Here is an 18,591-nt window from a genome sequence, read left to right on the forward strand (position 1 = left end):
AAGATTTTAGGGTTTTCAAGTTCTTATACCCCCTGTCCTTTCTAAAGGACAAATATGTCACATTGGAAGGAACACATGACTTGAAAGCCTAAACAAGTAAAGCAATATTCGATAAAAGATAAAAGAATGGTATGCAGAAGCCATCCCTTGAAAGCATGACAACTATTTCTCACCAGTTGTAGGGGATGAAATCCTCAAATCGTGAGAACCTGCAATTTCAAAACTTGCGAGTGCAAAATAGATAGTCTCAAACTTAGCAAAATATCAGCTGCTCGTGGTTCACTGGAAACCAATAGTTCGTCGCCCGGACCATCTAGTGGCGACATGGCAATACACTCAACCCAAAGAGGAATATTGCATCATGGTAGAAAATCAAAGGCATAAAATCGTCACTAAGAATCACCCAAAAATACAATGGAACCACCAGTGCAACATCACCAAGCCACCACTCACCCTACTAGGACTAAGGTCGCACGTGTGCGTCTAGCCATGACAACATATCCCACACTTTCTATCTTTCAAAGCTAAAACCACCAACCAGACACCTATGAAAGTAAGCCCTCAAAATCCTTATCCAAGCCAAATAGACCAACTTGGCCGATCAGATCCTACCTCAGGCAAAAGTAGGACAAAAGGGCACGCCAGAGGGCACCTATATGGTGAAACCACACCTTCGGCAAGGCAAACACCCAAGAAACCAGCAAGAAGTGAAACTGCACCACCAAGCCAAATAACCCAAATGAAAACAACAAAACCAGACCTACCTTCCCCATGAGGGAGCACACGTTCACCATGAGTTTGAACGACCAACCAGTGGTCAAAACCTAGACTACCAAGTCATTCCTTTGGAAGAATGCTTGCCTATTCTCCACACAAAGAGGGTGGAGCCTAAACAACATTGCTCTATGAAAAATGACCAAAAGAAACAACAATAACAAAAAACTCGATCAAAGAAAAGTCAAGCAACCACCAAAACAGTGCCCAAAAGCGGCGAAGGAAACAAAATCACCCAAAAAGAAAGAGGAAAGGATAGACCACGCGAAAACTAGAGGGAACATGCATTGCAAAGGGAAAGAAGAAGGAAAGGGAAGAAAAACAACCTAGGGCACTAGAATGCTGAAATGTCATAGGGCCGATAACAGCCCTCATCTAAACACGAACTATAAAATAGCCCAACCTGAAAAGACACTTGTAGACCTACGAATGATCACTTGCAGGCGGGGTGGCGACCAAAACGAATTTTTTGCTTGCAGAGCACAATTGTGATTATTGAACAAAGTGACTATTAATCCCTTGATGCTTCTTAAATAACATATTGATCATGGTAATTAAAGGGATGCATTATATGTACTTGTCCTCCTTCAATAAACTTGCCATGTGTCAAACTAAAGATCGTAGAAACCTTTTCCTGCCGTCGAAGATCTCCAAAACAAGCTTTTAATTGATCAGAAAGTTGTTTCCTTGCAGATTGCGGATCTTTACTTCCTTCTCCCCCACAAGAGAGTTCAACATCTTTGACAAGGATGCGGGAACCTAAACACCGAAAGCATAAACAAAACAAAAGGCCTACCTCAAATGAGGCAAGGCAAAATGTGAAAAGAGGGGACCCAACTTTTTTCTCACAAAAAGTAGGGATGGGTATAACACTTTCTAGTGCGGTTCCTCCTAGTTCTCAACCTGGTGTTTTTCTTCCTCTTAACTTGTCTAATGATAGTAGGGAACCTATTGTTGTTGACCCTATTGGTTCCCAAAACCGTAGATTGGAAATCCAAGAGCCTGCCACTTCTCCGATAGGACTTCTCAATCAGTTTTGGCCAATGAACAGAAATACTTCTCAATTCCTCTGCACTTCAGGTTCTGCTACACCTAGGCGGGTAGACCTCCTCAAACCTGATCACCTGGTTCAGAGCTTTTCTATAGCGAATTTAAAGTTCTGGAGTTCTCCGGCTGACAAGGTCCTCGAACTCGATTAAAATGAAAACTGGATGTTGGATAATGGTTGAATGTTTTGTATAATATTTGTAAATAATGGATTTGATGCTTGTAGAAGGAATATATAGATTTACTGACTTAATAATAAAAGACCAGTGCCTCTGCTCATTCGGGCAATAGAGTCAACTTTAGTGAATTTTAACGTACAACTTCATAACGTTCCACATACTTATACTACCAACAATTAAATGATCAAGATGCGACAGATCAAATGTATATGCAACTTTAAATTAGTCCAAATTGAATTTTAACTCCTTGGGAGACAAACTGGACACAAATGCAGAAACAATTATTTATTTCACAATATCTGTGATGATCAAATTTAAATGCTAGATGACCATGTCCACTTATCTGACATTTAAATTGTATACAAAATTCCAAAAATAATTACAAAGGACGATTCGCCTACAGTTTAAATCTCCATGCCTTTAATAATAAGCAAAAACATTTTATTTCATTATAAAAATAAAATAATGGAATTTGTATTACAAAATCATAATATAGCCCTTATCCCTCTGTTTAGATAAAAAATATATAAAATACTCCTTAAGAGTGTATGAATGTTCGTATATCTTATAAAAGATGTAGAATGTCTTTTGTATTTTCAAATGATACACCTTTTATATCTTAAATACCAAAGGAATGTGACCTTTTAAAACTAAATATGGTCTCTCTTCAAAAGTAGATCACATCTACTTTAATATTAATTATGTTTCTTAAAGTAATTGATAAATACATCCATTTCCCTAACATTATACTTTGATTAATGTTTTGATATTGTCATCGATTAACTCTTGAATTCTTTCCTGAATATTTCTCTTGTCACGCCATTACCATAAGCAGAAGACAATCTCCAAATATAATATTTTTTGCATAGATACTAAACTGGTAATAATTCTCAAGTAATCGGGAAATCCAAAGAACGAGTGGATACTATGCGTCATATCTCTTCTATGCCGCTTTCTTGCTACATGAGACTCCCGTTTTGATCATACTCCTGATGGCACCCATATCTGACGTGTATGGTCATTGATCCTTCCATTTATCATTTGTGCCATACAATATTCCCATTTGCTTTCCGTTATTTCCCAATGTTGTGTATCCATCTACTATTGTAGGTTCCACTTCAGACAGCCCTTTCTTTGGCAGCAATCGAATTCCCAAATAATTACCTTGTGTATTGAGAAAGAATTTTACCATCGTATCCAACTCACCACGATACTATCTTCTGCACGTTGATTCTCATAGAATTGCATATGTGTTTAAATTTGGGCACGAATAACAATTGGAATTCACACGGCTTTTGACGAGACCATATTTGTTGATGGTCACTCATCGCTATTACTTGATCTTCATCCATGACTGCAACTCTGTCCCCTTGCGGGTGCTTTTGATTTCCAGAATTATCCACCCATTGTATTTGTTCACTCTAATCATATTTCTTTATTTCTTTTTGTGTCTAGTGCAGTACAAATCAGTTTCCAAATTTTTCCTAGCAACTGAAAGAGCCCTTCTCTTTTGCACATCTTTCAACAGGCCTAATAGCACATCCATGTGCATTGTTCTATCATGTGCCTCATCTACAATGATAACAGAGTATTTAAGAAGAAGTGGGTCCAGCAAAGCTTCCCTTAGCAACATGCCATCTGTCATGTACTTGATCTTGGTTGTTCTAGATGTTGCATCTTCAAACCTGATTGAATATCCAACCTCCTCACCCAACTTGATAGAAGCTTCTTCACTGTATTAACTTTCATTTTATTCTTCGTTCATTTGTGACTCCTTTGCTACATACATCTTGGAATATTCACAAGCGGGTAGAGACCATTCATAGCAAGGAAGTCCTAAACCTTTGAACTTCCAAGTTGCCACCATAATCCATATCAAGGATTTCCAAAACAATGATGAAGGTGCCATAGCTAGAGTTTTATCAGCAACTTATGAGCAAGCTGTTTGTTTTGATTGGTTGGCTTGGAAATTATCAGGCTACTCAGTACATCCGAGTTCTTATCGAGCACCATTTTTGTTTTTGTCTATCATTGACCTGATGAAAATTCATTCTGGAGTATATTTGCCGAAATATGTGTTGCTACATACAAGTGTTGATGTTCAATATGAGCGATGCTAATGTTGCATATGCTCAAACTGTTGGGGCTTTGAAGGAAAAATTGATTCCACTAGAGCCATTGCATATGTCTATGTACTCTGCCTTTTCTTTCTTTCTGAATTTGCCCAGTCACATTAATTTTAGGATGTCTCCATCCCTCACAGTCTGTCAACATGCTTTCGACATCAATGTCAATGCTTTATCAAATTTTCAACGTTATTTCTTAAATGGAGAAGCTTAAATTTTCCCAAAAAATAAAGCTCCATCAGACCCTTCTTTTTCTCAACATGTTTCCAGCAAAGCTAAGTATAATTGACATGCTCATGAACGTTGAAAGAATTGTCAAACTCGTGCTAAAGCTTGTATGCATGCTTCTCATCAACCCATTTTTGTAGAGGAAGTTAATCATATTTTCGATTCTATTGCTATTTATCTCAATGAAGAAGATACATTAAATGATGATGAGCATGAGATTATTGATCTTGATGAAAGAAATCCCAGACTTGTTACAAACTATAGTTTGATTTTAATACATTCAATCTTCGCTCTTGTTCACCAACATAAGTTTCCACACAAATCAACCTTGTAAGTGCAATGCTGAATATATGCCGCACATAAATACCAATGCCATTTGTAACAACATGCACAATTGCGAGGTAAAGTTTTCTTTCAAAACATAGAATACTACATCACATTGGGATATAACTTTTATTTTCCCGAACCATGAACATAGTCAACTTCCCCACGCTCTAAAATTACTCTCAAACTTGTATTCAGATGAGTTTAAGCCAATAACTAAGAGATATAACTGGTAGTCTCATTTTAATAGAATGATTCTTCATACACTTCAATAATCTTGTGAATGGATGATTAGCATCATAAATAAGATAACCGTAGTTACCTAATTTTATTGAAGTGTATCATACCTGTATTACACGGTCTCAATATCATCCTCTTGCAAGATATGCCAATAATGTTTATTAGGCTTCCACTATAATAATTTACCATAATGTGTAGCTATATTGGCACATAGACTTGGGAATCAAATAAAGACCTTCACAAACTTAGCAAACAATAAGATTTCAAATGTTCCCTTTAGAAGCCAATTAATGAAGCAAGCCGGCAAAATCTTTATTTTTTTATAATAATCGTAATGTTGTGGAAATACTGTTCTACAAAAATGGTGTGCATGTTGTGCATATTAAAGTTAAATTCCAAATAATTTGGGACTTTTTATTTTGATGACCAATCCTTTATTAAAAGGGTAGGAGATTTATAAAATTCACTTGTCAATTACTTTACGCAAACTCCGATAACTTTTAATAGTTTCTAGTTTGCAAGCTTAGGCTCCAATCAATATTTATCATGACAATACTTTAGATAAATTGCTTGGATTTGGCATATATCTTCCGCTGATGGTACCCTTCCAACCATACTAGTTTTGTGAAATCTCCCCTTTTGAGAGATTGCAAAATACGACAGCTGGAAAATGGAACCTGCTTCACACTTGAGCCTCACAGAATTTCCTAACTTAAGATTCTCCTCTCTTGAGCGCATTCGACACCCTCTCTCTATCCTATGTTAGCATTCAATTGTGTCGAAAGATTAATTCTGGGAACTCTTGGCATTTTCCTCCTTCTGTTATTGCAGTATGTGTTGTACGGATTCTCCAATGGTGTCTAGATGTCAAAGACATTATTTTGTGTTTTCCCAGAATATGAAATGACTTCTCCAAAAATAAGAATTACAATTTTTGAGCACTGCCAAATTGAAAGGAAAAACAATTTGCCTATACCTAGCAACAATATCATACCATTCGCTAATCCTGACTCCTTTGAAGATGTCTTCCCGTATTTTGACACAATTTGTTGTTCCAACTTCAATGATTGTAAAGTGTTTTGTACTAAAACGGATGTTATTCATCTAAAAATAATGCCAAGGAAGATTCCTATTACCAATTCATTACATCTCAAGATATTTACTCTCCAATAGTTATTTTTACTTGCGAGTTTCAATCTCTTGAGAGGAATGAGCCAATGGAAAGCGTCGCTAGAAAAATTTAGTGCCAATAATGTTGCTATAGGATTTTAGTATCCACAAAATTCTTTTTCAGAAATTTTCCTTGTTTTGTTCCACTAATTATACTCAGGAGGATGAACCATTTCGACCACTAAGCGATTAATGTTTTAGTAACAATAGGATGAGTGGTATCAATCAAAATTCCCGTTAACAATTATTACTTGTAAAATTGCTCCCACATTTCACAACACCATGATTCTTGCATCCGCCTAAACCAAGTTCTACAACACTACCGTTTTCCTTCTACAAACTTTGCTTATCTTTCTTGCATTGATACTTCGACTATCATCAGTTACTCGGCTCCACCCTAGGCATCTTTCTCTATATGGACGTATATTTTTTTATAACCACAATCATCGAACCATTCTATTATCAATCCTCTTAATAGTTTTTGACTTTCTCTTCTCAATTGAACTATTTACATTGTCAATACTTTCAATAAAAACTTCATGCATATATTAGAAGTTGTAATAACTTAAGACCATTTCCTCCTCTGTCTAGAGTATTTGGAACAACCACAAAATCAAATAGGTTTGGAAAACATTCACACCAATGTTCGACTAAGAGAAATGCTTCAAAGCATTCAATAGTTCCAGATAAAAATATTGCATCAGATAAATTTTTTCTTTACAAAATCTTCCTCGAAATTTGTTTCTTGGACATTCACGACAGTTATATTAAAGTCTCCATAAGGCATCCACTAATGTTTGTCTCAACACGACAATGACAATATTCACCCACAATACAGATCACAAGAGCATCCGACCACACAACTGTGTGGAATGTTTGAAAGCTTGACAGATATATCCAACCTTTCAAATATCAATTCTCCTTTCACATGCTAATGGAAGCTACAATTGTCACTATCAATGACGACTAGAGGCTTTGATTTCCCCAATGTCCCCTAATATTGAACTGAATTCTGCAAAAATTACTTATGCCAAACTTGTTGAAATGAGCGGCAAATATGTGGAGTGCGATAATATTAGTTTCATTAGTAAGGACACTTTCCAGTATATGAAGTTTCCCTTCAGATTTTTGAACATGCGAATAGAAATCTCAAGCAAATTTAGGTTTGTCCAACTCAGATAAAAGTTTTAGAACTGCAAATGCTTATTACTTCATCCACCCAGTCCATCAGCGCATTGAGCCTTGACTGGCAAGTTGTTCCAATGTTGACATGATACAAATGGGTGGGCCTCCTGCTCATAACCCCAGCGGCAAGTCAAAGTATTGGTCAGCGCAAAGAATGGATTTCTTTCGAGGTGTAGGTGGGAGAGGTGTTTTGATCGAATCTCTGGCTATACCCAACATGATGGCAGATTCAATATACTCTGATACCACTATAATATCCTTTTTAAATTTGTTCACAAATAATTTTTAGAATAAAACATATATCTTTCCAAATAAACCCAACAAAAATTAATTAGCAATGAACTAGCAAATGCTCATTAAAAGGCCTCAAAATATATTATTGCATTATACATCAGCAATACGATAACCAAATATCGAAAATTCAATCTAAGTACAATTACATAGTCAGATTGGAAAGAAACATTTTGATGTGAATTCATCACAGATGATGAATAGGGGCTATGCCCAATCCATCTAGAAAAGTTTGAAGGTTTATGTCCTTAGGCTTCAACAAGAGAAAGCTAGCGGCTTCCCAAAGTTCTCCAAAGAGAAACCAGAATATCAATTTCAGACCCAAGCATGCCCAAAAAGTGTCTCCCTTCTTTTAATGCATCAAGCTGCAACTCTTCAATTTTCACTTCTCTGTCTTTCGTCATCTTCTTCTTTTGCCACCTTTTAACCCCCTTTATAATATTAAATTGACCCATTTTATAAATTTGCTTTAAACTCTTATAAGCCAAATTAAATATTATTTGAATTTAACTTCAGAATTTCTAATGTCCCAAACAGGGGACATCAACAATGTTGAACGTTGAGAAGAACAAGGCAAGAACAATGCCATAATCGCATACAGGTGAACAAATAAATGATATCATTACTAACGCCAAGTCAGTGTTTGAGAGGAGACAAATAGGAAGGAAAGAGTTAACCATATGTTGACGGATAAGACTTGAGCCAGCAACACATGCTGCCATGAACACAACATATTGATAATCAATAGCAGGATTGACAGTCAGGAATGTTGGAGAAGAGAGAAGAGATAATGCAGCTCTTGCATTACAAAAGAGTGAGAAACAAGAGCAGTAGAGTAGAGATATCGAATAGTAGCATTAGAAGAGAAAACTACAGAGATGAAGATCTATCTAGCAGCTACAAAAATCAACAGATTTTCGAACCATGCCAAATACTTTGTGATTTGATTTTTAAAAGTTGATATAAATCTTCCTGAACTTGATTCAAATAACTCCAATCATGGAATATGTATTTTTTTACTTAGAAAACAAAGCTTACACCAAATGAGGAAGGCAAATTAAATATTTTTCTATTTCAGCAACCCATTCTTTTGGGTTTTCTTTCAATGCAACTCTACTATTTTTTTCATATTTTAAATTGTTAAATCAACTTATACTTTAGGTACGTAGCAATACAATTATGTGTCTAGATTGCTTTTAGATTAATTAATAACAACTTAAAAAATTGTGTTGATTATATTCATATGGGGTTTTTATGAATGTCATATCCAGCTACAGGGGCAGACATCTATGAAGGTTTCGTTGTCAGTTGAGCATCTGCAATGAAAATCACAAAAAACTTATTTATTCCTTTTCATGAATGAGGAACATAATTTCCTTGAAATACAATTTCTTGGGTATCTTGAGAGAATTCGCATTGCAAGATAAAGGATATGAATGAGGGTATAATACAATTTAGCAAACTACAACCCACTTGACACATTTGTAATATTTACTAATATGAATCATTAGAATTGTGCATGTGCAAATTTTGATGAACCAAGTGGATATTACTTTAAATAGAAATATAATTGCAGTTGATTATATTAATTATTTAAGTTAATGAAACATAATCACAAAGTCAAATCAATATTCTAAATCGTATTTTCCCAAATGGAACCATTAGGGCAAGATCACCTTGAAAAATGATTAGCATATTCTAGCATAATGTCTAGTTGGGGATTGCATTTAATATAAGTACTTATAAATAAGATTTATAAAACTATAGGCAAAAGGCCACAATGCAACGGTAACTTGCAAGCCTCCCATGTGGGAGGTCTTGGGTTCGAATCTAACCTCGCTTAACATATAATAATTATTAATTCTAACAAATAATAATAATTAATCTAGGCTTCGGCCATTTACCGATAGAAAGAAAAAAGATTTACAAGACTATAAAAATTGAAGTTTTATCCTTATAAAATAAGTCAAGGGTACTTTATAAAGTTTATATTTACAAATAAATAATTGCTTTATTTATTAAATATTTGACCAAAAAGAAATATGGTGAAAGGTTTCGACCTATTCATCATCCCTTAGATTGCTTAAATATATGCAATTATGAAGTAGTACTATTGCTTTGGGCATCAACACTATGGCTTTCAATATATAGTGAACATGCAGTAAATACAATATGTATGTGTTAAAGGGAAGATTATAGTAGAAATAAACAAATGTTTGTATATACATTAAATCCACGATTTTGATATGTTTGTTGTGTATACAAACATTCTCAGGTATTTTAAATCTAAAGGGTTTTCTCTAAGTTACCTATTTTAAGTATGGGTGTAGGTACAACCATACATACGGGTGCTCGGTATGAATTCCCCCCCTTTGGTGTGTGTATATATATAAACACACACACATATGCACAACATCCACATATTCAGAATTTGCATAAATAAAAATCCTTGTAAATTCACAATTTAATGATTTGTCAAGTCAAAATGTCATTACACAATGAAAATTCAAAATCCCTACTATTGCTCAATAGTATTCATATTATTCTTCATCAAAAGAATCAAAGTCTTCTATTTCATTAGAATCACAATCAATTGGAGTGACACTCCCACTAGTTATGCCATGTGCACAAGTTTCCTCATGTATAGAGATTTTAGCAAGCTGTGCAACTTAGTATCAAAATTAGCACACTTAGGATTTAGATTCAGTTCTTTGGCATATCCTCATTGTAATGAGCAGTCATATGGAAAGAGACAAAGGTTAAATTGTACGTTGACCAAATCATTTTTTCCGACACAAATGGTTGCACTTAACCAGGTGGATGAAAGAGTATGTACTCCAATTCTACCGAGATGAAGAAAGGTTTGGAACCTATTTAGCATTAAATTATAAAAATAATAGCAATTAATGAAAATGAGAAAAAAATATAAAATAAAAATAGTACATACTCGATAGAAATAATCTCAATTGCAAGAGATTGATAGTAAATAGAACCTTGACTGTTACATCCCAAAATTTTGACCTAATTAAAATTAATTATAACCATTGAAAATGATTAGTTAAAACTATCATTATCTTGAGCATGTGAAAAGGGAAGTTAACCATTTACTTCATGTGGAAATGGTAGTTATGATAGAATCGGTTAACTGTTATCATGTTTACTTGTAATGATAGTTAGCCGTTGATTTATCATGTTTACTTGTTCATTGATAATACTAGTTAGCTGTTGTCAGAGTTATCAGTGATATATTCTATGTTGGATTTAAATGGAAGGACTTGTTATTATTGTGGAAATATTGCACTCATGGTTGCAGGAGTAGACGAAGGGGAGAAAAATGCTAAATGGGGTTCAAGGAATGGGGTACTATCCTAGTCCATTATTCGATCGCCACATATGACCTCTAACTACCTTGATAAGGATTTAACAACTTCACACTAGAGTACACCATTGGACAGCCATGAGCTACTTGAGCAAACATAAAAATAAAATAACAGTCATTTTCTAAATTTCTTATTCAAAACCATTACTTTTGTTGTTTTGTGATGCCATCTCTACTTCTTTATCATCACACACACAAATATATATATATATATATATATATATATGATGCCACCATGATATTAAGATAATATCTATAGTTTGTACTTATATATATATATATATATATATATATATATATATATATATATATATATATATATATATATATATATATATATATATATATAAACATGTGCATATATCAGGAGGATATAATGTTAGAGATAGACCGTATTTCTCTAAACTACACACGTATATAGATATACATATATTTTATAGGTGCAACTTTAGATATAATAATAGCATGATGAAATCATACACACACACACACACATATATATGCACATATATAAATGATTTGAGAAAAGGGAACTTTTAATAATTCAGAACCTATAATCTCTTCATGAGAGGCGACCATGTACACTTGGCGCCACCTTTCAAACTCGGTGATCTTGAAACCGATGATTTTGAAACGGTCATCTTGAGCAAAGCAGATGATTAAGGTTGCTACTCGCTTGAGCCAATGGAGGGGGGATGATATATGTATAACACAGTTGGCATTAGACGAGGAACAATCTTCATCTCACCAGAACACAAATACTTCTTATTCTCAAACTGCTTGGTTTTCATTTGAAATCTTTTTAGTCATCAACAAGAATCGACAATCAAGCCATGCAGATTTGAGGCATCAGTCTTCTTGCCACAATCGTTACCGACTAGGTTATGTTGTATGACCTTGCATTTGATTTCTCTATGACTTGCTTTGTTTTTGAATCTCTGCATTTTTGTTATCTAGCAATTATAGGCTCGTAGTGTAGAGAGCACGACTTCACTGTTTATCTGCTTTCCTCTCTGTTGCACGAATTCTATTCTAGAGAAATACTGTAATATAAGCCTGCTATATAGAACAGAACACAACATTGCACACGATTGGTGCTCGCAGTACATCTACCAATGGATAGCAATCCATGATCATTATGAGGTTTTATATTAGAATGAAATTACATTCTTCAAGGACTTACCCTGGTTGGTGTAGCCAATGAAAGAGGGTAGAGAGGAGGGAATCCTTGCAAGGAAAAGTAACAACAATCAGAACTTCAATGTAAATATATAAACATGGTAAACTATATAATGATTTCCAAAAGAACATCGAAGTTAGCTCATGATTGTCCAACTTGTACCCTGTTGTCAAGTCAAGTGGTGGTGATTGGGTACTAGAAACCCATCTAAAATCTTTGGCCAAGGTCATTTGAGGCATTCTTTCTTAATTTGATCACAAGATGTTGGTGGTGCCAGTTAGTCAAGCATGCCCGCCTATTATTGAGCGGACATTCTAAATACCAGTATGCTCGGATGGCTGGACTATAGTGCCCCAAGCCTAACCCGAGGTAGGGATGGCCTTTCTTGTTAAAAGACCGTGTGGAGATTTATAAGATCCATGGTTGAGAGGTTAAGCCTATGTCAATGCTTCTCCTTTTACTAGAATGCCAAGGATTAAACATCTTCAGATATTTCAGTTAGTTTCAGTATGTTTTCTGGATCTTTTCTTGTTAGTATATTTATCTTATTGTATAAATCGTAGAATATATTGAAATGATTTAGATTCCTTTTTGAGGAGTTGTAGAAATCAGTTTAGATAGTTGTTTTAGTTTTGAAAGTTAATTCAATTATCATCACATGAAATGGCTTGTAATAGATGTTTACTTTGAAAATATAGTTTAGATGCATTGCTTTCCTAATAAGTACTTATTTTCAAGTTATAAATTTCAGAATAAGTACTAATTTTCAGTCTAGTAAATTGGTATGTTACATTGACCATGTATGTACCTCCAGTGATGAGCCTCTTTCCTATGTTTGTCTTGAAGAGAAGCTATATCATGATTCCTTGAAGATGTGATGTGGCGAACGTCACTCAAGACAACACTTTGGATATCATCATCTAGCAATATCCTTCTAAATTCAACCTTGTAGCAAATAACAACCGACACATCTCTATATGGTGGCACCCTCCTTGTGAAGGAAATTATCTTTTTCCTATAATAGTTTGCCAGCAAGCAAATTGATATGAAAGGGGGTGGTCATCTTGTTCTAATGGCTAACAATTTCATCTGCACACTTTCGAAAAATGTTTTTGTTGGATAATGTTCTTTGGCTTCTACTATTTTTTTCTCATTTTCTCAATAGTGGAATCCATGCTATCTCAAATGTCACCCAAACATGGATGATTTTCTTTAGCATCCATAATAATGCTAATGATGGACTCATTGAATCTCAAAAGATTCTCACACAAGCCCACTACTCATCATCCAATATTAAGGCTTTTAACTTTTGGGCTCTTTCTATTCTTGATTGCCTTCATACACTCTGCAAACTATTGATGAACATAGAATTCAATGTCAAATCATCTTAAGACAATTGTGTAGGATGCAAATTGAGTTTCAACAACCTAACACTATGAAAAAAATATCATGCCTTATCAACAATTAAAATTGGTAAAATTGCCTTCTACTCCTCCAGCTTGGAGAAGGTCTTGAAAGTGCCTTTTGATATATGATGATTAGTCACAACCATTTGTGTCTCCTCACCCTCCATGTAGATATGTTTGACTTAATTTGTGTGTGCCAATCTTTTGCAATATCAAATTGAGTGGACGACACATGGTGTTCAAAAAATGTGACTATATGTGCCCTCCACTCTAGACCCAACTATTCAAGAATCTTTACTATTGTCTGTTATGAATTAGATGACATTTTTTAGGACCCACCATTTCAATGCATTCTTTGAGGATTTTTCTCCCCACAATCCACTACCTTCAAAAACATTCACTTTAAGAAACAATGATCAATGATCTACTTTTGCAAATATTCCATCCATCAAATTTGATGGAAACACCTATTCAAGCCACGAATTCTTGACTGCTCTCAATGATGCCTTTATTGAAGCTTTCTCCTTTGTAGATAAGGTGTTTTGCACATTTTCATAGCTAGGAATAACGTATTGAAATTGGCCATCATCATATCACACCAATATGGTGATGTAATGAGCTTGAAAGGAAACCCTATTGCTATAGATGCAACAAGCAATGCTTTTGAGTTGTAATCTCCCCCTCTTCATTTTAGAAGGCCTTCCAATGGTCATCTTTTATGCAAAACCAAAACATCCTCATCTTTAGAAGATGGTGACATTGGCATAAAAGGATGTGGGATAACTGGTTGTAATAATCCACAAGGAGGTTTTCGCAAGCTTTTCATCGCAAGACGATGTGCAAGTGTTTTTGTTTAATTAGTTTCTGTGTCATTATGATCTTATCCTGTAATAAGCCAACATTTCATGCTTTGGCAACCCTATTTTGTTTGCCTAAGGACAAACTTTTAATCTTTGTATAGTAGTAGTGCACAAATGAGTGGTCATTCGATAATTTGAGCTCTGGTACTCTTATGCACTTTGGCAACAATGTCAAAGATACCCCCAACATTAGGAAATTGTTTGATCCCTGTCATATGTTGTGTAAGAGGTGATGGTGCATTAATTTTTAAATGTAATCTCTACATTTGGAGCACCTGTATTAAAATTGCCAGCCTTTCTATATAAATGTAAAACAAAAAAATCTTACAAATTAATCATGCAACTTAAAAAAAACAGCATTACAAACCCTTATTTGCATAAAAAGCTCAAAAGCGCATTCAAGACTAATTTAAAAAAAAAAAAAGACTTTATTTATTTAATTCTAAAAAAAAAATCTTCAAAAAAATTTATTCAAAAATTGAAATACCTTTGTTGATTCAATACAACTTCTGGGGCCCAAAAGAACTCGTCAAAAGCATTTTTTTTCATTAGCTTTGGAAAGAGGGCATAACAAAAGTTTCACCTCATTTGATAAACACAAAAGGCTAAACCTATGTTTTTTTTCCTCCATACTATCATTGCTGGCTTATGAATGTTCATTCCTTTTTTTAAAGATGAGGGCTATAGGAGAGTTAAACCTGAACCAGCAGGGGAGAAGCATGCGTGGGTTATCCTAGTTGCCCGGGGGACAGCATAAGCACCCCAATGTGAAGGAACCAAAGGGGGTTACCTTGAACTTGAGGCTGTACCCTAACCAAACTGGGATTCATTTCAGATTCATTCGGGGACAATACACTAAAATGATGGACCTGAGAAAATAGGTTTTCCTCTTGTACATTTTGTGTATTCCCCTATTGATCCTATTTCATATAGTTTCCCTTTCTTCCTTTCTTTTGTCCAATTTAGCGCTTAATAGTATGAAGTGCTTATTTCTTGAACTTTGTAGAACATTTTGTTTCTTGTTTTCCCTTGGTTATACTTGTTTAGGCACATCTATATCCGTTTGACACTAAAAGCTCCTTCTACTTGAATCTTGACAGAGTATCATTTACAGCTGTAGGTTTGCTTGTTCAAGGTCTAAATCAATCAATTTGCTATGAATTTTTCCCAGAGTTGGCAATGCGAATAGAGAAGGTTGTTTACGTTACATAGCAGATATCCATTTCATTTAGTGGCTTTATATGCATGAAAAAAAAATGGACTTCCTTGTTCAGCAGGTATTTAGACTTAAATATGCCATAACAAAGCACCTAATGGCTTGTGAATACTAAACAATCTATTCCTTACATCACAGATATCTATTTCATTTAGTGGCCTTATAGCATATGCATGTATAGAATGATAGATTTCTTTTTTCAGCAGGCATTTAGACATAAATTTGACACAACGAAGCTACTTATGGCTCGTGAAAGTTAGATGATATATTGATTTTCTTCTATTAATGTTATCTATTGCATGCTGAAAATGGAGTTTAATATCTACTTATCTATCGTTCATCTTGTATCACTGTATACTTTCCCAGACATGCACGTTTTTTTCTAATCTTTTTGTGCTGAATAATGAAATTGCAGTATAGCTATTTTATTGTTGCTTTTTGTTCTTGATGCTTCTTTCTTTCTAGGCTCGGATATGACCAAGATTCTCATGGCAAGTGCACTGGCGAGAATGGAGCTCACAGATCAAAGTAAAGCTGCCTTGGGGCATGACGGGGCAATATCCCCTTTGGTGAAAATGTATATGTCAGGGAAACTTGAAGCAAAATTAGCTGCATTGAGGGCTTTGCAGAATTTATCTACTCTTTCCCAAAACACAGAATATATGATCAATGCTGGAATCATACCTCCCCTTCTCCAGCTTTTATTTTCTGTTACCTCAGTTCTGATGAGTTTGAAAGAGCCAGCAGCAGCAATACTGGCAAATTTAGCTGTTGCCAACAGTAGTCATGAATGGAAATGTGACATATCAGATGGGGTGCTGGAAAATGATGACATAATTTGTCAGTTACTCTCACTTTTGAACCTTGTTGGGCCTGTTATTCAGGGTCACCTACTTCAAGCTCTTAATGGTATGGCATGCCCACCAACGGCTTCTCAGGTTAGATTTAAAATGAAAGAAAGTGGTGCAGTACAGCTCCTCTTACCATTTTTTCATGCTAAAGACAAAGAACTCCGAATAAGTGCTTTAAAGTTGCTTTACTCCCTGTCTCTAGATGGATCAGGAAGAGAACTAGCAGATCAGCTTGGAAAAACATACATTGTTTCTTTGGTGAAACTTCTTTCAGTATCGCTAAGAGAGGATGAAAAGGCTGCTGTTTTGGGTATTATCAGCAATTTCCCAGTAAATGATTGTATAATAACAGAAATTCTTTTACAAGCCAATGCTCTTCAAGTAATAATTAGTTTACTTCACATAAATAACACTGAAACTACTGTTCGGTCTGCATGGAATCATTTGGTAGAGAATGCTGCAGGAGCCTTGATTCGCTTTACAATTCCTTCAGATAAAAGATTACAACATCTAACTGTGGAGCATGATGCAATACCATTACTTGTGCAAGTACTTAATTGTGGGCCTCCGATTGCCAAGTCCAGAGCATCAACTTCACTAACACAACTTTCTCAAAATTCACTATCATTGACTACACCAGTGTCCAAAAAATGTAGTTGGTTTTGTATTTCTCCATCTTCAAATTTGACTTGTGAAGTCCATGGTGGTGTTTGTTCAGTGAAAACATCATTTTGTCTGGTTGAGGCTGGAGCGCTTGTTCCGCTACTACAGGTGTTGGATGACAAAGATAGGCAAGCGGATGAAGCAGCACTGGATGCCTTGTCTACTTTGCTTAGTGATGAGATTTGGGAAAAGGGTGTCAATGCTATTGCAGGGGCATATGGTGTTAGACCTATTTTAAGGCTGCTTACTATTGGAAGTGCAGCAGCTCAAGAGAAAGCTGTATGGATCCTAGAAAAAATTTTCAGAAATGAAAACTACAGATTAGAATATGGGAATCAAGCCCAAATGCCACTCATTGATCTTGCCCAGAAAGGGACTCCTGCAACAAGGTCTCTTGCAGCCAAAATCTTGGCATATTTCCAACTTCTTCAAAGCCAGTCAAGCTATTTCTGATCTTCCTTCAGCTTGAAGGGCTTTTCAAACAAAATGGGCTGTTTCTAAATGGTGAACCCTAAAGTTATCCTGCTAGTCATTTCTACTTTTAAGATCCTTGTACTCTGTTCGCTCTCTCTAAAGAAACACTCTTTACAGACATAAATTGCTTGTAATATTATTTAAACCATAATTTATCTTGGTGTGACCAAATTATTATTGATATTATAACTGAATGGTAATTGGTCAGTCGATGACTGGTCATCATAATGAGAATTTTTATTGTGTTCTTCAGCATGTGATACAAATCATTTAAAGATCTTGAAGTGTTGTGCAACAATTTATCTATAAAAGTGGATTACAAATAAATTTTTAAACAACTGAGAGGAGCAAATAGATGCACAGGGACATATTTTATCATCCATCTAAACTTAGATTTTTGGGTTGTGTAATCAGGTGGGTGGGTGCATGGAGATATTGAAGGTCAATATTTTAAATAAATATGTAAACTCTTATAATAATAATTTATACAAATCTTTCATCAAAGTAGCACAGTCAAGCCTCAACATGGATTGATTATGTGCTGATAAATATGGAGGTGGTAATCAAACCACAAATGAAAGAACATAGGAAATCACATCAGGGCTTTTGAACACCCATTGGCTCGTATCTGATGCATGCTAAGTTGGGTATATGCTAGTATGAAATGATATGTGAATGAGTCAGTCAATGGTTGATGGGAATTTGTTTTATTACCTCTAAAATATATTGATATTCCCATTCAGTTTGATAGCCATGTGCAAGTGACATGAAGTTTAAGTGGCATTTAAAGATTCAAAAGAGAATAGAACATATTATAGAACTAAAATGGATGAGCAGTAGCTGCACTTCTCTCAAAGGAGATATAAAGGAAGTTCTTTAAGGAGGCCAAAGAAGCTTTTATTGTACGAGGCAGATCTAAGGACAAAAGTAAGAAGAATGACACAAAGTCAAAGTCTCGGTAGAGATCCTCTACTTTTGGAAAGAAGTCCAAGGTGAAG

At 35.1% G+C, this 18,591-nt stretch overlaps 1 protein-coding gene across 1 annotated transcript in view; it reads left to right on the plus strand.

Moving 5' to 3' along the window:
- The window catches only part of LOC149556992 (U-box domain-containing protein 44-like), a 110,500-nt gene extending 92,655 nt beyond the window's left edge, over window positions 1-17,845 (plus strand). Inside the window, exon 4 of the mRNA XM_089831637.1 lies at window positions 16,071-17,845. Within this exon, the coding sequence (XP_089687763.1) occupies window positions 16,071-17,572 (1,502 nt within the window). The 3' untranslated portion in view covers window positions 17,573-17,845. The remainder of the gene's footprint in view (window positions 1-16,070) is intronic.
- The last annotated feature ends 746 nt before the right edge of the window (window positions 17,846-18,591 follow it).

The sequence above is a fragment of the Cupressus sempervirens genome, chromosome 5 (assembly GCF_028749045.1).
Source record: "Cupressus sempervirens isolate cs-2001-9-10 chromosome 5, ASM2874904v1, whole genome shotgun sequence".
NCBI lineage: Eukaryota > Viridiplantae > Streptophyta > Pinopsida > Cupressales > Cupressaceae > Cupressus > Cupressus sempervirens.